Here is a 25,182-nt window from a genome sequence, read left to right as displayed (position 1 = left end):
TGGGGGAATTATTTTTTTTTATAAATTTAAAAAAAAAAAATTTTTTTTTTAGACATTTATCTCGTGCGCACGAGAAACTAGCTTGTGCACACGAGAAAGTTTCTCATGCGCACGGGATACATGTCTAAAAAAAAAAAGAAAAAAAAAATTTTTTTTTTTAAATTTTTATATAATTGCTTTTTTTATAACTTTATAAAAAGTTTCTCGTGCGCACGAGATACATGTCTAAAAAAAATAAAAATAAAAAATACAATTATAAAAAAAAATGTTTCCCCCATGTCCCTTTAGGGGCTCCATACATTTCAGTCAACAGAATTTAAACGTAAAAACATAAATGATTTTTCAACTTAATTTAGTGTACCCCCCATCAATTTTACAGTACAATTACGGTGACTGAGCTGCCAGTTTTTTTTACCCTAAAATCTATAGATTTTTCTTTTTTTTTTTTACAGGCTAACAAGTTGCCATTTATTGAACCTGACAATATCTACTACTTATTATTTATAAATGGCGGTATAAGGCTAAATTCCTCAATCCTGGTGTTGTTGCATGATAAAATATCGCTGTTTGGCCTGCGAACCATTAGCACATTTTCATTTTGGCCCTTGGAGGCAAAAGGTTTAGGCGTCCAAAAGATGGCGCCATAGCAAAAACAATAACGCACCTTTTCAGTGTCTCTGTTATGAAAACTATTTGTTGCACACAAAACATTATGGCCGTTAGCGAAGAAAAACCCATAAATTAGCCACGCCGTTTTATAAGCCGCAGGATTCAAAGCGTTGGGAGGGAAAAAAGTGGCCGCTTATAGTCCGGAAAATATGGTGCTAGACAAAACAGCCCAAAAAAAGGGTGAGGCACACTTAAATGTACATTCATTATGTTGTCATCTATACAAGGAAATCACATAAAGTGCTTTAAAAATAGGAAAATACGAAGTGGTCGAGTGCAGCATGAACATGACGACATACCTGTGAGAAAGTTTGCTAAAATGAATTTTTAGTAGGAATAGGATACAGCGATCATTATCAACAAGCTGGTAGACCTCACATATGCCTTACAACCATGCTTTATAAATATTTAGAGCAGGGGTGTCAAACTCATTTTAGATCTGGGTGGCCACATGGAGAAAAATCTACTCCCGAGTGGGCCGGACTGGTAAAATCACGACACGACAACTTGAAAATAAAGTTAAAGTTAAAGTTAAAGTACCAATGATTGTCACACACACTAGGTGTGGTGAAGACAACTTCAGATTGTTTTCTTTGTTTAAAAATAGAACAAGCACATTCTGAAAATGTAGAAATCATAATGTTGTTGTTTTTTTACACTTACATGTTGCGGTTAATAATCATTATTATTTATATTTTCTCAATAAATAAGATAGACTTCAAGATTAAAAAAATATCAAAATCAAATTACAGGATGTTATTTATGTAGTTTGCTCATTTCCATCGACTGGTGCACTAATATCATGTGGTTTATTTATTTTTTACATATACAGTCGTGGTCTAAAGTTTACTTTTGGTAGCCATCCACAAGCTTCTGGTTGAATTTTTGACCACTCCTCTGGACAAAATTGGTGCAGTTCATCTAATTGTGTTGGTTTTCTGACATGGACTTGTTTCTTCAGCATTGTCCACACGTTTAAGTCAGGACTTTGGGAAGGCCATTCTAAAAACTTCATTCTAGCCTGATTTAGCCATTCCTTTACCACTTCTGACGTGTGTTTAGGGCAGTGGTTCTTAACCTGGGTTCGATCGAACCCTAGGGGTCCGGTGAGTCGGGCTCAGGGGTTCGGCGGAGGTCAAAACACACCCGACTCATCGTGTAAATAAAAACTTCTCCCTATCGGCGTATTACGGATACAGCAACAGAAGAAGTCAGACTGATTTGCAAGTGTGTAATTTGTCGTGAGTTTATGCACTGTGTTGGTTTTGTTGTTTGAACAAGGTGATGTTCATGCACGGTTCGTTTTGTGCACCAGTAAAAAAACATGGTAACACTTTAGTATGGGGAACATATTCACCATTAATTAGTTGCTTATTAAAATGCAAATTAGTAACATATTGGCTCTTAACTAGTCATTATTAAGTACTTATTCATGCCTTATTCGGCATGGCCTTATTGTAACCCTAACCAAATAACTCTAAATTAAGTCTTTGTTACTTAGAATATGTTCCCCTCGTGTCCAAAAAACTCTAAATTAAGTCTTTAGTTACTTAGAATATGTTCCCCATACTAAAGTGTTACCAAGAACATATAATAACTGTCTTGAATTTGAAAAAAAAAGGAGGGTTCGGTGACTGTGCATATAAAACTGGTGGGGTTCGGTACCACCAACAAGGTTAAGAACCACTGGTTTAGGGTCCATTGTCTTGTTGGAACACCCAACTGCGCCCAAGACCCAACCTCCGGGCTGATGATTTTAGGTTGTCCTGAAGAATTTGGAGGTAATCCTCCTTTTTCATTGTCCCATTTACTCTCTGTAAAGCACCAGTTCCATTGGCAGCAAAACAGGCCCAGAGCATAATAATACTACCACCACCATGCTTGACGGTAGGGATGGTGTTCCTGGGATTAAAGGCCTCACCTTTTCTCCTCCAAACATATTGCTGGGTATTGTGGCCAAACTGCTCAAATTTTTGTTTCATCTGACATCACATGGACAAAGATAAGACCTTCTGGAGGAAAGTTCTGTGGTCAGATGAAACTAAAATTCAGCTATAGAGACCGTATAGCAGACCCGGGCATTCGGCGGCCCGCGGGCCACATCCGGCCCTTTGTGCGTCCCTGTCCGGCCCGTGTGAGGCCAACCATAAATTACAAAATACATTTTGAAAAGTATCTATGTCGAGGGTGCACAGGTTGCTGTGTTTAAAGAATATAATTTGAATCGCCACTACACGACGAAGCACGAGGAAAAATACCGGAATCTGTCTGATGGCGCGCGCAAGGGGAGTCATTTCTCACAAAATCGCCAGAAAAAGTAAGCCGTTTTCTGACGGAGAGTTTATTAAGGGGTGCTTATTGGACTCTTGCGCTGATATGCCCGGAGAAGAGGGGCGCATTTGAGAACGTGTCTCTCTCCCGACGCACTGTAACGAGGCGGGTTGAGACCATCGCTGGAAACTTGGAGCTTCAGCTGAAGAGCAGAACGGCCGACTTAGACTGTTTTTCACTGGCTTTGGATGAGAGCTGCGATGTACGTGACACCGCCCAGCTGCTCATCTTCTTACGTGGGATAACTGCAGACTTTCAAATCACGGAGGAGCTGGCAGCCATGCAGTCAATTAAAGAGACAACCACAGGTAATGACTTGTTCACATACACTACCGTTCAAAAGTTTGGGGTCACATTGAAATGTCCTTATTTTTGAAGGAAAAGCACTGTACTTTTCAATGAAGATAACTTTAAACTAGTCTTAACTTTAAAGAAATACACTCTATACATTGCTAATGTGGTAAATGACTATTCTAGCTGCAAATGTCTGGTTTTTGGTGCAATATCTACATAGGTGTATAGAGGCCCATTTCCAGCAACTATCACTCCAGTGTTCTAATGGTACAATGTGTTTGCTCATTGGCTCAGAAGGCTAATTGATGATTAGAAAACCCTTGTGCAATCATGTTCACACATCTGAAAACAGTTTAGCTCGTTACAGAAGCTACAAAACTGACCTTCCTTTGAGCAGATTGAGTTTCTGGAGCATCACCTTTGTGGGGTCAATTAAACGCTCAAAATGGCCAGAAAAAGAGAACTTTCATCTGAAACTCGACAGTCTATTCTTGTTCTTAGAAATGAAGGCTATTCCACAAAATTGTTTGGGTGACCCCAAACTTTTGAACGGTAGTGTAGGTAAATACGTGTTTGGACATGTTAGGACTGAAATGGGACAAGCTGGCAGGTGTGACAACAGATGGTTGTCCAAATCTGACAGGGAAAAATGTTGGACTTTTAAAGAGGATGTAGGATAAAGTGACAGAAAGTGACATTTTTCCATTGTATTATACATCAGGAAGTGTTGTGTAAGACAGTGTTAAAAATAAAACCATCAAAAGCAATCTGCTTTTGTATAAAGTTAAGTTAGGGTAAATTAAATTATTATTATTATTTATCTTACGGTATATCAAAAATAATTTGAGCAAAATGTAATTGAAATATTGTCGGTGTGGCCCTCCAGCAGTGCTCAGGTTGCTCATGCGGCCCCCGGTAAAAATGAATTGCCCACCCCTGCCGTATAGCATAATCTACAAAGAATTGCTATTGCGACATTTAGTGGACACATTTAGAACAGCAGTTTTTTATACTTAGCAAACTCATCCCGCGGGCCGGATAAAACCTGCACGTTTGACACCCCTGATTTAGAGCATTCATCTACTACTAAACGCGCATAAAAGAGCTTCATAAACCACGTACAGTACACATTTCTGGCCGCGAGGTCCAAGGTCAGGCTACCTGAATCTATGGTTGTCGGAGGTAATTAAGGTTTACAAAGTTGCGTATTTAAACTCCAGCGTGAGCTTCTTAAAAAAGGCAGCGGGCGTTGTTGACAGGAGTGTCAAGTACATTTAGTAGAACCCATATGAGAGTGTGACAGTGTTTACGAGACAGTGTAGAACTCAGCTTTGTTGCTCGGCCACAGCGTGTGTCCGCAGACCTGAGTCGTCCGAACCCAACTCCAGTCCCAATTCCAATGGGGCCTCCAGCCTTTGGACCAGCCGCCGGCCTCCAGGTTCTTGTCGGCGGGGGGCAGCAGGAAGACCACGCAGGTGGCCACCAGGATGTGCCACAGCGAGTGGGTGTAGTAGTAGTTCTCCTCCGTCTCGGCGAAAATGTACAGGGAGACGCCGACGACGGCGCAGAGCAGGCCCGGGATGATGTAGAAGACCCATCTCTGCCAGGAGGGGGGGTAGCAATGGCGGCGCTGCACCCCTTGGTACGTCTGTCAACACAGAGAGGACCGGAATGAGTCTATTTTGTAAAAAAAGGAACGAAAAAAAGAAATGACACAATTTGAGACGAAATTACTACTTAATTCTGCTGGTGTTTAGTACAGTAAGAAGGGAATTCATCACTTTTGGTGGGTGCACTATCCCCTTTAGCCACCAGATGGCAGTAGAGTGGTGAATATCTGAAAATGTGTTTTGTGTACATACACTATATTGCCAAAAGTATTTGGCCACCCATCCAAATGATCAGAATCAAGTGTCCTAATCACTTGGCCCGGCCACAGGTGTATAAAATCAAGCACTTAGGCATGGACACTGTTTCTACGAACATTTGTGGAAAAAATGGGCCGCTCTCAGCGATTTCCAGCGTGGAACTGTCATAGGATAGCACCTGTGCAACAAATCCAGTCGTGAAATTTCCTCGCTCCCAAGTATTCCAAAGTCAACTGTCGCCTTTATTATAAGAAAATGGAAGAGTTCGGGCACAACAGCAACTCAGCCACGAAGCGGTAGGCCACGTAAACTGACAGAGAGGGGTCAGCGGATGCTGAAGCGCATAATGCAAAGACTTTCTGCACAGTCAGTTGCTACAGAGCTCCAAATTCATTCAATTAGCCCACGTACGGTACACAGAGAGCTTCATGGAGTGGGTTTCCATGGCCGGCAGCTGCATACACCGGGTTCATGTCAGGACTCTGTGCAGGCCAGTCAAGTTCATCCACACCAGACTCTGTCATCCATGTCTTTATGGACCTTGCTTTGTGCACTGGTGCACAGTCATGTTGGAAGAGGAAGGGGCCCGCTCCAAACTGTTCCCACAAGGTTGGGAGCATGGAATTGTCCAAAATGTTTTGGTATCCTGGAGCATTCAAAGTTCCTTTCACTGGAACTAAGGGGCCAAGCCCAACTCCTGAAAAACAACCCCACACCATAATTCCTCCTCCACCAAATTTCACACTCGGCACAATGCAGTCCGAAATGTAGCGTTCTCCTGGCAACCTTCAAACCCAGACTGGTCCATCAGATTGCCAGATGGAAAAGCGTGATTCATCAGTCCAGAGAAGGCGTCTCCACTGCTCTAGAGTCCAGTGGCGACATGCTTTACACCACTGCACCCCACGCTTTGCATTGGACTTGGTGATGTATGGCTTAGATGCAGCTGCTCGGCCATGGAAACCCATTCCATGAAGCTCTCTGCGTACTGTACGTGGGCTAATTGGAAGGTCACATGAAGTTTGGAGCTCTGTAGCAAAAGGCTTTGCACTATGCGCTTCAGCATCCGCTGAACCCCTCTCTGTCAGTTCACGTGGCCTACCACTTGGTGGCTGAGTTGCTGTTGTTCCCAAAATCTTCCCTTTTCTTATAATAAAGTTGACTTTGGAATATTTAGGAGCGAGGCAATTTCACAACTGGATTTTTTGCACAGGTGGCATCCTATGACAGTTACACGCTGGAAATCACTGAGCGGCCCATTCTTTCACAAAAGTTTGTAGAAACAGTCTCCATGCCTAAGTGCTTGATTTTATACACCGGGCCATGTGATTAGGACACCTGATACTCATCAATTGGATGGGTGGCCAAATAATTTTGGCAATAGAGTGTATGTTTTTGGGGTGGAGGAGTCTGGTCAGGTGCTGGTTAGATTGAAGCTAACAGCTAGCCTGTGGCCATCCTCGAACGATGTCGATCCAGCAGGCGATAAAAGTGAAGTTTCCATGGACTCACAAAGACTAAAACAACTCATTTACTGGATGCATGGCACAGGATGAAGTTAAAAAGGTTGACTTTACACTCACCTTAGTGTTTGCCATCAAGTCTTTCTTTTGACAGCCCCCTGTGGTAAAATTGTCCGAGTGCAAACTGAGGCAGTATTTGTGATTGATAAACCTTTCGGCGAATCAAAATTTGACCCGGAAAATATAAACAAAACATCGGCGGGAAGCGATAATAGATTAAAATAAAAAATAAAAACAAGCAAACTGTCAGAATAATTGTATCTAAGTTATCACAAAATTTTGTGTTACATTGAGTTCAGCTCGCCCTGCGAGAGGCCAAAAGCTGTCTTTGATCTTACCAAGCAAAAGGCTTGTAAAACTCCACTGTGTACGATGGGAGGAGACACGAGGGGTTCAGTTTCTTTGATGTATTGTAATCCACAGGAAGATTTGGTCTACAAAGCGGAGAGGAAGCAAGGCCTGACCTTCCTCCAGGCACCTTTTCTTTGAACTGTTCTGTGACTGAGGGCAACGGCTGTTGACGACCCCCCTCCCTTAGAAACAGCTGTTGCCATGTAATCAGGGAAAGTCCAAATAAAAGAGGAGGCGTACAATCTTTCATCAGAAAGACTGTACAAAGAGTACAGCCCAGGCGTTTCTCCTCAATTGAGCCAAATTTAATTATGTCTCTGTTTAATTCCTTGCTTCTTGTCTTGTTTAATAGATGTCATCAGTGTTTGAACCTGACACAAACTGGGCGGTAAAAAAAAAAAAAATCCGCGCGGCTTTAGGAATTGCGCGTCCTTTCTGATTTCAATGCGTAAAAAGACACAAATATAGTGTAGTGTATCACTAGTTAGCTGCCATCCATGATCCTTACCCAAACAGCCACCATGAAGAGTAAGGCACAGAGGATGGGGGCAACCAGGTTCCACAGGCCCCTACGGTCAAGCTGCAGCGACATGGCGATCAGCAAAGCCCCGAGCGTGAACAGGGTCTTCAAATGCAAAAAAAAAAAAAAAAAAAGAGGATGTTGAAGTACTTGTGGAAAATATTCAGCGAATGCACAACAGTAGAAGGTCCTGTCTTTACACATTTCATGGTGTTCCTGACACGAGCCATGCACAGGATGGTGACCCAGATGGAACAGATGGACCCCAGGAAGTCACAGTATTGGAGGGTGTCGTAGCGCATTATGCACCACTCGGCTTCACCTGGCTGGTCACAGGCATGGTAGAACTGCCAAAAAACAACAAATATTGCAATCCTATCCCAACTTTAATGTGTAATTGTGTGTGGGTGTTACCGTAGAGAAGAACGCCGTGAAGAGGTAGACGGCCGCCTCTGTGATGTACAATCGTTTGATGGCCACCACGATTGCCGGTACGAAGAAGAAGTTACTGAGCGTGAGCAGCAGGGTGCCCAGGAGCTGGAAGATGAACGACAGCGCTGTGGCGCTATCGGTGCAGCCCCAACCCTTCCAACCTACATGTGCAAACACACGTATGGACATTTGTTGACACAAGTGTTTGGCAAATGTTGGTGTACAGTGGAACCCTCTGAGGACAAACTGGTCGACTTCTGCAAGTGATGTTGAGGCCACATTGGGGCCTATACGCGTTCTCACTGGAGTCTGATAAAAATCACATTTTACTTGCAATCTAAAAAATCTGATTTGGGCCTCTATACTTTACGGCACAGATGTCAAACTCAAGGCCCGAAGGCCAGATCTGGCCCGCGACATCATTTTATCTGGCCCGCAAACACCTGAAATTTAAAGTATTTCATATTTTCTCACTAAATGAAATTGGTTTATTTCATTTTGACAGAAAAAATATATGTACTGCTTGAAATGATTCCCGGACGCGGCGACCGCTGCTGCTCACTGCTCCCCTCACCTCCCAGAGGGTGATCAAGGGTCAAATGCAGAGAATAATTTCGCCACACCTCGTGTGTGTGTGTGACAATCATTGGTACTTTAACTTTAAATTGCATACCTTTTAAACTTTAACAGTATCCAATATTGCAACAAACATTACAATATATTATCATACTTTCCAAACATTTTTTGTCTAAATAAAATAAATAAAAATACTTAACTTTACAGCAAACTACCCATCAAATTAATAAAAAACAACACATTTTACGTTGTTCTTTACAGCATATTACAGTAAATTAAAAAAGAAAAACATTTTGGCGTTAAAATTCTGTTGAGTGAGCTGCCAGTTTTTGACTGTAAAATCTACGGTTGTTGTTTTTAACGGTGTATTACTGTAAATGGAAAGACGGTACATTTGGTTTTACAGTATAAAAACTGGCTGCTAAGTTGCCAGAATAAAAAAAATAACTTGTAGTGTTTTTTCATGAACATTATAATGTTGTAAAAAACAATGTCAATTTAACAAAAAAATTATGGCAACTAAGCTGCCATTTTTTTCCGTAAACCCCCCCAAAAAAACAGTGGTACTGTTTTTCCATTTACCGCAAAATGTTGTAAAAAAAATTAAAAAACACTATTTTACAGTAACATTTTGTAAATGTAGAGCTTTTACTGTAAAATCGACAGTCTACTTAAAACAATTTATATAATTAATAATAAAATCCAAAGGCAAATTCATACATTATTCCCTGTTACAAGTGGCCCTCAATGAAAACGAGTTTGACATTCCTGGTTTACGGTGTAAAAGTAGTCTTTGACACCGGTGGCATACTTCCGAAAGGGACACACCCTGATCGTTCAGGTGGAATGAATGGCAAGAACTTAACTGTGCAAGCTTGGTTTGCTGGGCTTGAAGTGTAAAATGAAGTTAAGACAATGTGTCAGGGTGAAATTGGTTTTAACCCTGACACAGACTGTGATCAGAAGCTGTGGATGCTTATGCTTTAGAAGTGAGTCATTCACTTTTCCTAATATGAATATAGTTGTTGACTATGTCGTTTTGTATTAAGCAGTCAATAATAATAATAATAATAATAATAATAATAAAGTACCAATGATTGTCACACACACACACACACTAGGGATGGCGAAATTATTCTCTGCATTTGACCCATCACCCTTGATCAGCCCCTGGGAAGTGAGGGGAGCAGCGAGCAGCAGCGGTGGCCGCGCCCGGGAATCATTTTTGGTGATTTAACCCCCAATTCCAACCCTTGATGCTGAGTGCCAAGCAGGGAGGTAATGGGTCCCATTTTTATAGTCTTTGGTATAGACAATAGTGATGACATCAGAAAAAAAACTACATTTAAAATACACAAATGGCTGTTTGAAATAGATTTTTGAAGCTATGTGTTCCACTGAATTGCAGTTTTTTTTTTTTTTTTTGCAGTTTTATTTTCATTTAGGAGGTTCGCAAAACTTAATTCCTCACAAAGGCAAGTAAATGATTGTGTGTTTTGTCATACCGGCCGTGCACGAACAGGAGGCGTACAGGTAGGTGTAGGACCTCAGGAGTCTACATTCACCAAATGTGCCGCAGTCGTCCACGCAGGCGCTGATAAAAACCTCCGGGACCACGGACACCACGGACACATTCTCACAGTCAGTGCTGCAACACACAAGACAATACGGATAAAGAATTGAGTTGATGAATGTGCAATTTGATCACTTTAACGTCCGTATTATTGAAGATACACTCTCTATAAAACATGTTCTGAAGTACCAAACCCAAAACCAGTGAAGTTGGCACGTTAAAATCTTATATAAAAACAGAATAAAATGATTTGCAAATCCTTTTCAACCTATATTCAATTGAATAGACTGCAAAGACAAGATACTCAACGTTCAAACTGGAATTCTTTTTAATTTTTTGTTGCAAATATTAGCTCATTTGGAATTTGATGCCTGCAACGTGTTTCAAAAAAGCTGGCACAAGTGGCAAAAAAGACAAAAAAAGTTGAGGAATGCTCATCAAACACTTATTTGGCTAATTGGGAACAGGTGGGTGCCATGATTGGGTATAAAAGCAGCTTCCATGAAATGCTCAGTCATTCACAAACAAGGACGGGGCGAGGGTCACCACTTTGTGAACAAATGCGTGAGCAAATTGACAAACAATTTAAGAAAATTTCTCATTGCAAGGAATTTAGGGATTTATCTACGGTCCATAATATCATTAAAAGGTTCAAAACCAACATTGAATGCCCGTGACATTCAAACCCTCAGGCGGTACTGCATCAAAAACCGACATCAGTGTGTAAAAGATATCACCACATGGGCTCAGGAACACTTTAGTAAACCACTGTCAGTATAGTTTGTCGCTACATCTGTAAGTGCAAGTTAAAACTCTACTATGCAAATCGAAAGCCATTTATCAACAACACCCGGAAACGCCGCCGGCTTCGCTGGGCCCGAGCTCATCTAAAACGGACTGATGCAAAGTGGAAAAGTGTTCCGTGGTCTGTCGAGTCCACGTTTCAAATTCTTTTTGGAAACTGTGGACGTCGTGTCCTCCGGAACAAAGAAGAAAAGAACCATCCGGATTGTCCTGGGCACAAAGTTGAAAAGCCAGCATCTGTGATGGTATGGGGGTGTATTAGTGTCCAAGGCATGGGTAACTTACACATCTGTGAAGGCACCAGTAATGCTGAAAGTTACATACAGGTTTCGGAGCAACATCCAAGCGACGTTATCATGGACGCCCCTGCTTATTTCAGCAAGACGATGCCAAGCCACGTGTTACAACAGCGTGGCTTCGTAGTAAAAGAGTGCGGGTACTAGACTGGCCTGCCTGTAGTCCAGACCTGTCTCCCATTGAAAATGTGCAGCGCATTATGAAGCCTAAAATACCACAACCGAGACCAAACGTTTACTGATTGATACTGGGACAAATTCAATTGGCTAAAACATGCAGTGAAATTGCGGGTATTGGACAAAGTTACGAGGCCGCGTATAATTCTTGGTAGAGATGTCGATAAATGCTTTCAAATGTAATATCGGAAATTATCGGTATCGGTTTCAACCTCCCGATTTTCCCGGGAGACTCCCGATTTTCAGTGCACCTCCCGAAAATCTCTCGGGACAACCATTCTCCCGATTTCCACCCGGACAACAATATTGGGGGCGTGTCTTAAAGGCACTGCCTTTAGCGTCCTCTACAACCTGTCGTCAAGTACGTTTTTCCTCCATATAAACAGCGTGCCGGCCAAATCACTTAATATATGCGGCTTTTACACACACACAAGTGAATGCAAGGCATACTTGGTCAACAGCCATACAGGTCACACTGAGGGTTTCCGTATAAACAACTTTAACACTGTTACAAATATCAAATCAACTTTATTTATAAAGCACATTTAAAATTTACCACAGGGGTAGCTAAAGTGCTGTACAATGGGCAGGTTAAAAGATAATAAGAGAATCGAGCAAACACAACACAACACAGAGCACGATAAAAAACAAATAAATAAAATAAATAAAACATTAAAAACAAGTAATATGCGCCACACAGTGAACCCACACCAAACAAGAATGACAAACATATTTCGGGAGAACATCCGCACCGTAACACAACATAAACACAACAGAATAAATACCCAGAACCCCTTGCAGTACTAACTCTTCCGGGACGCTACAATATACACCCCCCGCTACCACCAAACACCGCCCCTCCCCCAACCCCGCCCACCTCAACCCCAAGCTGCTGTTTTGAGGCATGTTCAAAAAATTATGCACTTTGTGACTTCAATAACAAATATGGCAGTGCCACGTTGGCACTTTTTTCCATAACTGGAGTTGAAGTTGTTCTCTTATTTTGGAAAACCTTGTTTTTGATTGATTGATTGAAACTTGTATTAGTAGATTGCACAGTACAGTACATATTCCGTACAATTGACCACTAAATGGTAACACCCGAATATTCTACTTTACCAATTCATGCTAAGGTTAGATTGTTTAATGCATCCAGCGGGGCATCACAACAAAATTAGGCATAATAATGTGTTAATTCCACGACTGTATATATATCGGTACCTGTTGATATCGGAATGGGTAATTAAGAGTTGCACAATATCGGAATATCGTCAAAAAAGCCATTATCGGACATCTGTAATTCTTGGGGATTGGCTGAATTGGTGTGAATTGACGCGACCGCAACATTGCGTGAAAAGTGTCCGTTACCTGTTGCATGTGAGCTGCAGAGTGAGGTACCATGTTGTTGACTGGGGGAAAGACACACGGACCGTGGCTTTGGGGGAGCTCACGTTCACAATAAGGCCGTACCCTCCAAACAGAGCTGCAGAAACAAATCGTGAAGGGACGAGTTCAATCTGCATCTTCCTGCTTGGTGGCCCGTACCTGTGCGGCATGGTTGAGAGTCGTTGCGCTTCAGAACCGGCGTGTGGAGTGAGAAGCAGGCCACCACATTACTGCCGTTCCCCAATGTTGTGTTCGTCTGGCACAAACAGCGCAGAAACCAAAGTAAGACTTCCCAACCACACATTTCTTGTTTGTAGCTCGGTCGCACTCACGGTGTTCAGTGTGAGCTGCAAGTTGAGTGTGCCGCCAGTGGCCGTTTCCGGCAGCGGGTACATAAGGAGTGTAGGCTGCGTGGTCGTGACGCTGACATTGGGTCCATTGTGAGCTGGGGTGAATCTGAGAGACAGAATGTCGGTTTCCTCCTGGCGCACTGGGACGCGCCTTACACAGGCGGACCGCAGCGAAAGCGGAGATTCCCTGATGGACTCCGTCCCCGCAGAGCTGTTGGCTGCTACTGAGGAGTTGATGTTACCGCCAACATTGATGAAGTCATCATCGGCTGCAAGACCCACGCTTTCTGGCTTACACCCCACTGAAAGACAAAGAAAATTAAGTCTTTTTTAGTTTCTTCCAAAGAGTACAGTAACCTTTATGGTGTTTCCATTGTCCAAAAGTTATCAAGTGTCCTTTTGTGCACCATTTTTGGGTAACATGATACTTAAAGGGGAACTGCAGTTTTTTGGAATTTTGCCTACGACGATGGATGTTCTTGGGGTTTTTTTGCATTTTAAATATTAAACATCAAAAGTCTGCTTATAATGGAGCTTATGGGAACCGTTCATTTCTGCCTATAGAGCCCCTAAAAAAACATGCAATCACCTCAATTCGGGTTTTATATACACGATGTAAGTACAAACCCCGTTGCAATATAAGTTGGGAAATTGTGTTAGATGTAAATATAAACGGAATACAATGATTTGCAAATAATTTTCAACCCATATTCAGTTGAATATGCTACAAAGACAACATATTTGATGTTCAAACTGATAAAAATTTGTTTTTTTGCAAATAATCATTAACTTTAGAATTTGATGCCAGCAACACGTGACAAAGAAGTTGGGAAAGGTGGCAATAAATACTGATAAAGTTGAGGAATGCTCATCAAACACTTATTTGGAACATCCCACAGGTGAACAGGCAAATTGGGAACAGGTGGGTGCCATGATTGGGTGTAAAAGTAGATTCCATGAAATGCTCAGTCATTCACAAACAAGGGTGGGGCGAGGGTCACCACTTTGTCAACAAATGCGTGAGCAAATTGTTGAACAGTTTAAGAAAAACCTTTCTCAACCAGCTATTGCAAGGAATTTAGGGATTTCACCATCTACGGTCCGTAATATCATCAAAGGGTTCAGAGAATCTGGAGAAATCACTGCACGTAAGCAGCTAAGCCCGTGACCTTCGATCCCTCAGGCTGTACTGCATCAACAAGCGACATCAGTGTGTAAAGGATATCACCACATGGGCTCAGGAACACTTCGGAAACCCACTGTCAGTAACTACAGTTGGTCGCTACATCTGTAATTGCAAGTTAAAACTCTCCTATGCAAGGCGAAAACCATTTATCAACAACACCCAGAAACGCCGTCGGCTTCGCTGGGCCTGAGCTCATCTAAGATGGACTGATACAAAGTGGAAAAGTGTTCTGTGGTCTGACGAGTCCACATTTCAAATTGTTTTTGGAAACTGTGGACGTCGTGTCCTCCGGACCAAAGAGGAAAAGAACTATCCGGATTGTTATAGGCGCAAAGTTGAAAAGCCAGCATCTGTGATGGTATGGGGGTGTATTAATGCCCAAGACATGGGTAACTTACACATCTGTGAAGGCGCCATTAATGCTGAAAGGTACATACAGGTTTTGGAGCAACATATGTTGCCATCCAAGCAACGTTACCATGGACGCCCCTGCTTATTTCAGCAAGACAATGACAAGCCACGTGTTACATCAACATGACTTCATAGTAAAAGAGTGCGGGTACTAGACTGGCCTGCCTGTAGTCCAGACCTGTCTCCCATTGAAAATGTGCAGCGCATTATGAAGCCTAAAATACCACAACCGAGACCAAACGTTTACAGATTGATTGGTTAGACAGTTGCATTGCATTTGAGTGCTACAGGGACAAATTCAATTGGCCAAAATATACAGGGAAATTGCGGGTATGTTAATATGTTAACAGTGTTTTCAATAGATCATACAAAGTATTCTCAAAGAGGCTAATATAGTTTGCCAAATACATACAGTATCAAATAAAAGGGAGCCTCATGAGTTGCGTTCCTAAACGGCGCTTAAATGTAAGTCGAGTTTTAAGTTAAATCTTTTGTTGTACTTTTTATGCTGAATTTAAGTCGTTAATGAAAATAGAAAACATGTCATGTTTTTTTTAATTTCATTCCAACCCTTTAAATCAAATCTAATTCAAAATGTGCACAGTTTTCCATATAATAAATGTTAAAGGGTAAAGATCAAGCCTGAATATACAAAACCCAAAACCAGTGAAGTTGGCACGTTGTGTAAATCATAAATAAAAACAGAATACAATGATTTGCGAATCCTTTTCAACTTATATTCAATTGAATAGACTGCAAAGCCAAGATATTTAATGTTTGAAAACGTAATTTTTTGCAAATATTAGCTCATTTGAAATTTGATGCCTGCAACATGTTTCAAAAAAGCTTGCACCAGTGGCAAAGAAGACTGAGAAAGTTGAGGAATGCTCAGCAAAGACTTATTTGGAACATCCCACAGGTGAACAGGCTAATTGGGAACAGGTGGGTGCCATGATTGGGTATAAAAGCAGCTTCCATGAAATGCTCAGTCATTCACAAACAAGGATGGGGCGAGGGTCACCACTTTGTGAACAAATGCGTGAGCAAATTGTCGAACAGTTTAAGAACAAAATTTCTCACTATTGGAAGGAATTTAGGGATTTTACCATCTACGGTTCGTAATATCAAAAGGTTCAGAGAATCTGGATAAATCACTGCATGTAAGCGATAATATTACGATACTTCAATCCCTCAGGCGGTACTGCATTAAAAATCGACATCAGTGTGTAAAGGATATCACCACATGGGCTCAGGAACACTTCAAAAAAACACTGTCAGTAACTACATCTGTAACTGCAAGTTAAAACTCTACTATGCAAAGCGAAAGCCATTTATCAACAACACCCGGAAACGCCACCGGCCTCGCTGGGCCCGAGCTCATCTAAGAAGGACCGATCCAAAGTGGAAACGTGTTCTGTGGTCTGACGAGTCCACATTTCAAATTGTTTTTGGAAACTGTGGACATCGTGTCCTCCGGAACAAAGAGGAAAAGAACCACCCGGATTGTTATAGGCACAAACTTGAAAAGCCAGCATCTGTGATGGTATGGGGGTGTATTAGTGCCCAAGACATGGGTAACTTACACATCTGTGAAGACACCATTAATGCGCAAATGTACATACAGGTTTTAGAGCAACATATGTTGCCATCAAAACAACGTTATCATGGACGCCCCTGCTTATTTCAGCAAGTTAATGCCAAGCCACGTGTTACTACAGCGTGGCTTCATAGTAAAATCAATCAATCAATCAATGTTTATTTATATAGCCCTAAATCACAAGTGTCTCAAAGGGCTGTACAAGCCACAACGACATCCTCGGTACAGAGCCCACATACGGGCAAGGAAAAACTCACCCCAGTGGGAAAGAGTGCAGGTACTAGACTGGCCTGCATGTAGTCCAAACCTGTCTCCCATTGAAAATGTGTGGCGCATTATGAAGCCTAAAATAGCACAAGGAAGACCCCCGGACTGTTGAACAACTTAAGCTGTACATCAAGCAAGAATGGGAAAGAATTCCACCTGAGAAGCTTCAAAAATGTGTCTCCTCAGTTCCCAAGCGTTTACTGAGTGTTGTTAAAAGGAAAGGCCATGTAACACAGTGGTGAACATGCCCTTTCCCAACTACTTTGGCACGTGTTGCAGCCATGAAATTCTAATTATTATTTGCAAAAAAAATACATTTCATGAGTTTGAACATCAAATATGTTGTCTTTGTAGTGCATTCAATTGAATATGGGTTGAAAAGGATTTGCAAATCATTGTATTCCGTTTATATTTACATCCAACACAATTTCCCAACTCATATGGAAACGGGGTTTGTACTACCACCACCATGCTTGGCGGCAGGAATGGTGTTCCTGGGATTAAAGGCCTCATCTTTGCTCCTCCAAACATATTCCTGGGTACTCAAGACAGCCATGATATTATGTTCTTTACAAGTGTATGTAAACTTTTGACCACGACTGTATATGACATTAATATCGTACCATAACCGTTACATCCCTTTATGTATTTTTGTTATATATCTCCGCCATCTTCTCTCCTCCTGTTGCAAGTCTTGTGGTTTCTGTGTAAAATGTTTGTGTGCTTATCGGCTATCAAATTTGGTTTGATTTCAAATTTTCGAGACTTATGCATATCCCGAATACACAAAAACAGGTACAATAGGTAAGAAAAGTTGGTTTTGCGTAATATGTCCCCTTTAAAGGGAAGTGAAGAAAGTACAGCGTGGTTTATTAATAACCAAGAGCCCCTTGTGTCAAGCAATGTTTTTCTACCGCTAACAAACATGCCAAGAAGTTGTGTTCTGTTTGGTCACACAACATTGTCTTCCGAGCAACAAACACACACAGAAGTGGAAACACAAACATCAGGGTTTTTTACCCTGTGCCTTTTTGTACATTACCAGTGTAGTCGGACGTGACGTTAAAGATCGCAGTCTGGTTGTCCGGAACACTCTCCACCACAACTCGTAACCAGGTGTACCAGGGTGGGTTGGTGAGAGAAGCGGAGCAGCTCCTCCCCGAACAGTTCACTCTAACTGGGACCTCCAGCAGAGAATTTGAGCCCAGGCTGAGGACCAGTGAACAGTTTGCACTTCCCGTGCCCTCTTTTGACGCACACTCATCCAAAGACACAGAGACCGAGGAGGCAAACTGTGGTACATACAACCTAAACGAGATGTACGACTATTAGGCCCCACTGGAGTTAAAAGGACGACACAAATGTGTTAGACGTCATACCTGAGGCGTGCAGGGCTGTCAGGGGTCGCAGTCTGTCGAAGCGACTGTCCCTGTTGTAGTATGGGTGTGTCAACTGCCCTTCTGATTGACAGCTGAGGTTGGAACATATAGGTGCAAGATGGAAAGCCCTGAGGAAATAAAGAAAACATGACAACACATTAAAATACAGTAGTACTTCAAAAGTTTACATACACTTGCAAATAACATACTGTCATGGCTGTCTTGAGTTCCCAATAATTTCTACAAGTCTTATTTTTTGTGATAGAGTGATTGTTTTTGTTTCATCTGACATCACATTAACAAAGATAAGACCTTCTGGAGGAAAGTTCTGTGGTCAGATGAATCAAAAATTGAGCTGTTTGGCCACAATACCCAGCAATATGTTTGGAGGAGAAAAGGTGAGGCCTTTATTCCCAGGAACACCAAGCCTACCGCCAAGCATGGTGGTGGTAGTATTATGCTCTGGGTCTGTTTTGCTGCCAATTGAACTGGTGCTTTACAGAGAGTAAATGGGACAATGAAAAAGGAGGTTTACCTCCAAATTCTTCAGGATAACCTAAAATCATCAGCCCGGAGGTTGGGTCTTGAAGTTGGCACGTCGTGTAAATCGTAAATAAAAACAGAATACAATGATTTGCTAATCCTTTTCTATTTATATTCAATTAAATAGATTGCAAAGACAAGGTACTTAACGTTAGAACTGGAAAACTTTATTTTTTGCAAATATTAGCTCACTGGGAATTTGATGCCTGCAACATCTTTCAAAAAAGCTGGCACAAGTGGCAAACAAGACTGAGAAAGTTGAGGAATGCTCATCAAACACTTATTTGGAACATCCCACAGGTGAACAGGCTAATTGGGAACAGATGTGTAGCCATGATTGGGTATAAAAGCAGCTTCCATGAAATGCTCAGTCCTTCACAAACAAGGATGGGGCGAGGGTCACCACTTTGTCAACAAATGCGTGAGCAAATGGTCCAACAGTTTAAGAACAACATTTTTCAACAAGCTATTGCAAGGAATTTAGGGATTTCACCATCTATAATTCGTAATATCATCAAAAGGTTCAGAGAATCTACAGAAATGACTGCACGTTAGCGATGATATTACGGACCTTCGATCCCTCAGGCTTTACTGCATCAAAAAGCGACATCAGTCTGTAAAGGATATCACCACATGGGCTCAGGAACACTTCAGAAAACCACTGCCCGTAACTAAAGTTTGTCGCTACATCAGTAAGTGCAAGTTCAACCTCTACTATGCAAAGCAAAAGCCATTTAGCAACAACACCCAGAAACGCCACCGGCTTCGCTGGGCCCGAGCTCATCTAAGATGGACTGATGCAAATTGGAAAAGTGTTCTGTGGTCTGACGAGTCCACATTTCAAATTGTTTTTGGAAACTGTGGACGTCGTGTTCTCCGGAACAAAGTGGAAAAGAACCATCCGGATTGTTATAGGCGCAAAATTGAAAAGGCAGCATCTGTGATGGTATGGGGGTGTATTAGTGCCCAAGGCATGGGTAACTTGCACATCTGCGAAGGCACCATTAATGCTGAAAGGTACATACAGGTTTTGGAGCATCCAAGCAACGTTATCAAAGACGCCCCTGCTTATTTCAGCAAGTTAATGCCAAGCCACGTGTTACAACAGCGTGGCTTCGTAGTAAAAGAGTGCGGGTACTAGACTGGCCTGCCTGTAGTCCAGACCTGTCTCCCATTGATAATGTGTGGCGCATTATGAAGCCTAAATTACCACAACGGAGACCCCCGGACTGTTGAATAACTTAAGCTGTACATCAAGCAAGAATGGGAAAGAATTCCACCTGAGAAGCTTCAAAAATGTGTCTCCTCAGTTCCCAAACGTTTACTGAGTGTCGTTAAAAGGAAAGGCCATGTAACACAGTGGTAAAAATGCCCCTGTGACAACTTTTTTTGCAATGTGTTGCTGCCATTAAATTCTAAGGTATTAATTATTTCTCAATATCTTGTCTTTGCAGTCCATTCAATTGAATATAAGTTAAAAAAGGATTTGCAAATCATTGTATTCTGTTTTTATTTACCATTTACACAACGTGCCAAATTCACTGGTTTTGGGTTTGTTCACGAATTATCTTCGAAAAGTCAGAAATGGTGACCGTTTTCCGATCACATTGGATTGTGGCGTGCACCTAACGGGTGAAGGGTAAGAAAGAGTAGCATCAAACCTTCTGCTCAATGCGCCCGTCATCTTCTGGCAGGTGGGCGGCAACAAACCAGTCCCCGGGCGCAGGGTTGGACAAGTTGAATGTTGCGGAGTTCTGCGCGGCGGTCACTGAGAGGTTCACGAGGAGAGGAGGACTCCACAGTGTTGCGTTGGGAAACGCAGTGCCAGTGGGGTTTATCACGGGAGGGGCGCCATGCCGAATGTAGCTATGAAAAGGAGAGAGGGGATAATAAATACCTGTGGCCGTTCAAGGTGGCAGATAGATAACCGGAATCTTACATGAAGACGTTACTCGGTCGGCAGTAAAAATTTTGGTCCTTGGTTACGGTGAAGAGCCAGCGGGCTATGGCAGTCTCCTCAGGTATGTGGAAGCTCTGCAACCGGACATTACCATACCAACCGTACTTGGACAACTGCTGATTAGGCTTGGAGGAGAACTCGGATACGAACGTCACCTCCCCACCTGTAAGATGAGTTTGCACATGCATCAAAAAGCACAATATCACCAACGTCCAACCCCTAAAGCAGGGGTGTCAAACTCATTTTAGATCGGGGGGCCACATGGAGAAAAATCTACTCCCGAGTGGGCCGGACTGGTAAAATCGTGGCACGATAACTTAAAAATAAAGACAACTTCAGATTGTTTTCTTTGTTTAAAAATTGTTTGGTTTTTTTTTTTGTCCTGTCCAGCTTCTCAGGCAAATCATATAGTTGATGTAGATGCCCATATCGGCTGTTCAGATTTACTTTACAAAAGACAAGTGTAGGATACTTCTCTTGTTGCCTTATTTGTATTTGACTTCATTAAATGTATTTATATTATCATTTGAGCAGCCGGGCCGCAGCAGGAGGGGATAGACAGAGAGAAAAAAAGAAGACAGAGGGGGAAATTGTGGGGACAAGAGGGGGATTAGACAGAGAGACAAAAACAACAACAGCAAACACAACAACAACAACAACAACAACAATTGAGCAACATCAGCAAATACGACATGTACAAATATGATGGTAAAAGTGATAGCAAATAAGCAGTTAGCAAAAATAAAAAATAATACAGAAATGACAATGAGCATTATTACACTACAAATGGAGCAATACAAATACCAATAGAAATAGCGCTATTGATAATGAACAATACCAATAATTGACCTCTATTATCAACAATACAGTTGTTCAAATGCAACAATACATATATGTAATGATAACTTGAGATACGAAAGAATGCAGAAAAATGAAGGGGGAGAAAGAGAAGCAACCTACATTAACCTTGTAGATTGTTATAGTAACAATAGGTTAAGCTTTGTCAGTGTGCCATGTGTTATACCCAGTTTACCCTAGGGCAACAACGTTAATATACGTTTGATGAAACGTGATTATGTGCATGAGTGTACGTATGCATATGTACTTGTATATGTACTTGTAGTGCTAATCATAGACATCTTATAAGTAGACGCAGCATTGGCTGCTGTGACGCGAGAAATTGGGCCGCCATCTTGAAGTGGTGATGAGGAGCCGGCGAGCAGCCTAAACTGACAGTTGACAGGTAGAAAACAAAGATGGTGTTCAGCGTTTTCCAGCTCAAATGAGCGGACTGTTGAAAATAGGAATCGGGGGATTACTTTTCACAAGTAAGATTTAACATTAACGTACTATTGGTTGTATTTTGTGAAAATAATATTACCACAAAGTTGAGAAGGAGCAAAGATCTTCAATATTTGTATGTGAAAATCACAAAGAAATCTTCTGGGGGAGGATGACGCCCCTATAGGGGTTTGGTTTACAAACCTACAATACTTTCATAACAGTATAATTGTGACCAGGAATAAGTCTTCAAGTAACAATATTCAAATACTGAAATTGTTGGGTAAAACAGAATTTGGTTTTATTCTGAATCCAGTGAAACAGATTGGTGGTTTTAGCTGATATAAACACTTTCAGGTGTTTATATATGTTCAAGTACTTGGCAGACGCTTTTATCTAAAACGACATACATAAAAAATACATATAAAACAATCACTGTAAACATGATCATTTAAGGGAAGAATGTAATACAAAATATCAATACAAAGTGTCAAGACAGAATGAACTCTGCTGCTGCAGCAACAAAGATACAGTCTATAAGGTATATAGATAGCTAATGTATTCATACATTGTTTATGTAGGATATACGCATGTATATATGACCTAATCATATTGTTTCTTGAACTTAAAAATAGCTGACCGTTTTTTTCCCCCTTCTCTGGGATTATATTCCCAGTTTTGATCTCGGACCTCTGGTCACTTATAGCATATAAGAATATTCCAGAGGTGGGACCAAGTCATTGTTTTGCAAGTCACAAGTAAGTCTCAAGTCTTTGCCCTCATATCCTGAGTCAAGACAGGCAAGTCCCGAGTCAAGTCCAAAGTCAAGACTGGAAAGTCTCAAGTCAAATCCTGCATTTTGAGTTTTGAGTCCTTTCAAGTCCTTTTAACCACAGACTAATATATTTACACAGATTGTGTATGCTTTTAAAACGCTGTATTTATTTATTAAAACAAGTGCATTTGAAATTGCAGGGAAAAAAATAGTGCTGACATTGCACTTCACTATTAACCAGTCATTTTAAACATTTAACTCATTCATTTACAGAATAAACACATTTGAAAAAACAAGGGCAACTGTACTTATTTGCACAAAAGTGTTAACATTGTATTTCCATGGCATATTGCATTGTAACTAGTTCCACAGCCTTATATCATTGATCTCATCTCATACTGTATGTGTGTTGATGTGTGCGTACACATGAAAAACATAACAAATACATGAACAAAACAATGAACTGAGTTGCACTTTTTAGATGTCAGGGCCCTATGCAATATGTACACATATTCTTAATATAGTATACATTTTAACTGACCTTTATTTGACTATGTTTGTCTTTTTGTAGGTGGCTAAAATACACGGTGCTGCTAACCGCCGTCTAACGCTACGTTACTGTGTGTGATACATTGGCTAACGTAACGTTATTTGTAGGTACCTCATGCAACCCTGCTTAAAAAAAAATCACTTGACAAAAAGTATGAATAAAGTAGAGAACTACAGATTGCCGTGTTTTGTGACGTGTGTAAGTTATATAGATATCTAATGTATTCATACATTGTTTATGTAGGCTATATGCATGTGTATTTAACCTAATCATGTTGTTTCTTCAATTTAAAAATATCTGACCGTTTTTTTTCCCCCTTCTCTGGGATTATATTCCCAGTTTTGATCTCAGACGTCTGGTTATTTATAGCATATAAGAATATTCTATTACTGTTAAGCAAACTATGGATAATAAAACACGTCAAAACATGTGTCCTTTATCATATCTACACATATGAAAAAAAAAATGAGTGAAAATGTAGTGGTATTCAGTGAGGTAAGATGAATTAAATGCGCTGACAGTTCATTGCTCCTGCCAAATGAATTGCACTGAGTGGAGCGGATCACCACTCCAAGATGGCGGCCCCGCGTCTCGTCAGCGCCAGTAGGCAGTAGCGCTCGATGCTGTGTGCCCTTATAGGATGTCTATGGTGCTAATGTTAGCATATGCACGGCTAAAACATAAAATAACAGCTCCAACACACCTTGACAGATTTTCTCTACACGGAAGTGCCTCGAACGTGAACATTTCTACTGACACTTACTAAAATATGAATGTTATTTGTATTAGTTGGGAAGAAAAATTGACGAGTTGTGACGCGGTGTCACTTTGGCCCAGGACACTTAGTCTTAGCAACACACCAAAACGGTAAATAATAGCCAAACCGCTATTATTTATTATTTAGCGCTTACTGTCTTCAAGCGCCGTCGTTGAAAGGGCGAAGAAAAGCAGGCAACCGAGGAAATAAATCCCCATGTTTCCGTCGTGTCAAGTGTTGTCATCGGCACCCGGAAACACCACCGCTTTTCCGGCATCCGCGTGGGTGACGTCACTACTTCTTTACCTCACGTTTTTACGTGCGTGCCGCCACGCACTGTGACGTCACAGTGAACACTAAGGTGAAGTTAGACTTTGTTTATTTCTATACGTACGTTTTTGTGTGGACATCAAAACAAAAAAAATATATTTGCAAAGTGTCATGACTGTCATCGGCTGTGACGTCATCACCAACCTCCCACCGGAAGCCCTGAGAAAAACTTGTCCCATTAAATTTCAAAATAGATTCATATACTTTTCTACCACACAAATTAAACACTGAAATCTGAAATTGCATTATTATGTTATGCAATGCATGTGCAGTTTTAATGGCAGTCAAATATTGATCTTTTGCAACAATTATAACCATGCATCAAAATTAGTTTTATTACCATTCTACAACACCCAAAACCAGTGAAATTGGCACTTTGTGTAAATGGTAAATAAAAACAGAATACAATGATTTGCAAATCCTTTTCAAATTATATTCAATTGAATAGACTGCAAAGACAAGATATTTATTGTTTGAACTGAGAAACTTCTTTTTTTTTTTTTTGCAAATAATCTTAGAACTAAGAATTTAATGGCAGCAACACTTTGCAAAAAATTTGGCACAGGTGCATTTTTACCACTGTGTTACATGGCCTTTCCTTTTAACAACACTCAGTAAACGTTTGGGAACTGAGGAGACCAATTTTTGAAGCTTTTCAGGTGGAATTTTTTCCCATTCTTGCTTGATGTACAGCTTAAGTTGTTCAACAGTCCGGGGGTCTCCATTGTGGTATTTTAGGCTTCATAATGCGCCACACATTTTCAATGGGAGACAGGTCTGGACTACAGGCAGGCCAGTCTAGTACCTGCACTCTTTTACTATGAAGCCATGCTGTTGTAACACATGGCTTGGCATTAACTTGCTGAAATAAGCAGGGGCGTCCATGATAACGTTGCTTGGATGGCAACATATGTTGCTCCAAAACCTGTATGTACCTTTCAGCATTAATGGCGCCTTCACAGATGTGTAAGTTACCCATATCTTGGGCACTAATAC

The 25,182-nt window shown here is 41.3% G+C and overlaps 1 protein-coding gene across 1 annotated transcript; it reads right to left on the bottom strand.

Annotated features, from left to right (window-relative positions):
- Nucleotides 1-275: 275 nt before the first annotated feature.
- pgap6 (post-glycosylphosphatidylinositol attachment to proteins 6) lies at nucleotides 276-24,136 on the bottom strand. The gene is made up of 13 exons (XM_062070207.1): nucleotides 24,011-24,136; nucleotides 20,473-20,656; nucleotides 20,195-20,399; nucleotides 17,991-18,118; nucleotides 17,654-17,919; nucleotides 13,133-13,452; nucleotides 12,960-13,056; nucleotides 12,783-12,897; nucleotides 10,070-10,212; nucleotides 7,971-8,149; nucleotides 7,757-7,903; nucleotides 7,545-7,661; nucleotides 276-4,942 (listed from the first exon to the last, which is right to left on the bottom strand). Exons 1-13 carry the CDS (start codon nucleotides 24,072-24,074, stop codon nucleotides 4,601-4,603), a joined length of 2,307 nt encoding a protein of 768 aa, XP_061926191.1. The 5' UTR covers nucleotides 24,075-24,136; the 3' UTR covers nucleotides 276-4,600.
- Nucleotides 24,137-25,182: the final 1,046 nt, after the last annotated feature.

The sequence above is a fragment of the Entelurus aequoreus genome, linkage group LG14 (assembly GCF_033978785.1).
Source record: "Entelurus aequoreus isolate RoL-2023_Sb linkage group LG14, RoL_Eaeq_v1.1, whole genome shotgun sequence".
NCBI classification, from domain to species: Eukaryota; Metazoa; Chordata; class Actinopteri; order Syngnathiformes; family Syngnathidae; genus Entelurus; species Entelurus aequoreus.
Note: the sequence above shows the minus strand (reverse complement) of the source record. Positions and strands in the feature narration are given on the sequence as shown.

Excerpts from the sequence above, each read along its gene's own strand:
- pgap6 (XM_062070207.1), bottom strand. The coding sequence starts at position 24,074 with ATGGGGATTTATTTCCTCGGTTGCCTGCTTTTCTTCGCCCTTTCAACG. Across the intron at positions 10,213-12,782 it reads CTGCAGCTCACATGCAACAG|CACTGACTGTGAGAATGTGT; the intron begins GTAACGGACACT and ends TGTGTGTTGCAG. Across the intron at positions 7,662-7,756 it reads TCAGGAACACCATGAAATGT|ACCCTGTTCACGCTCGGGGC; the intron begins GTAAAGACAGGA and ends TTGCATTTGAAG.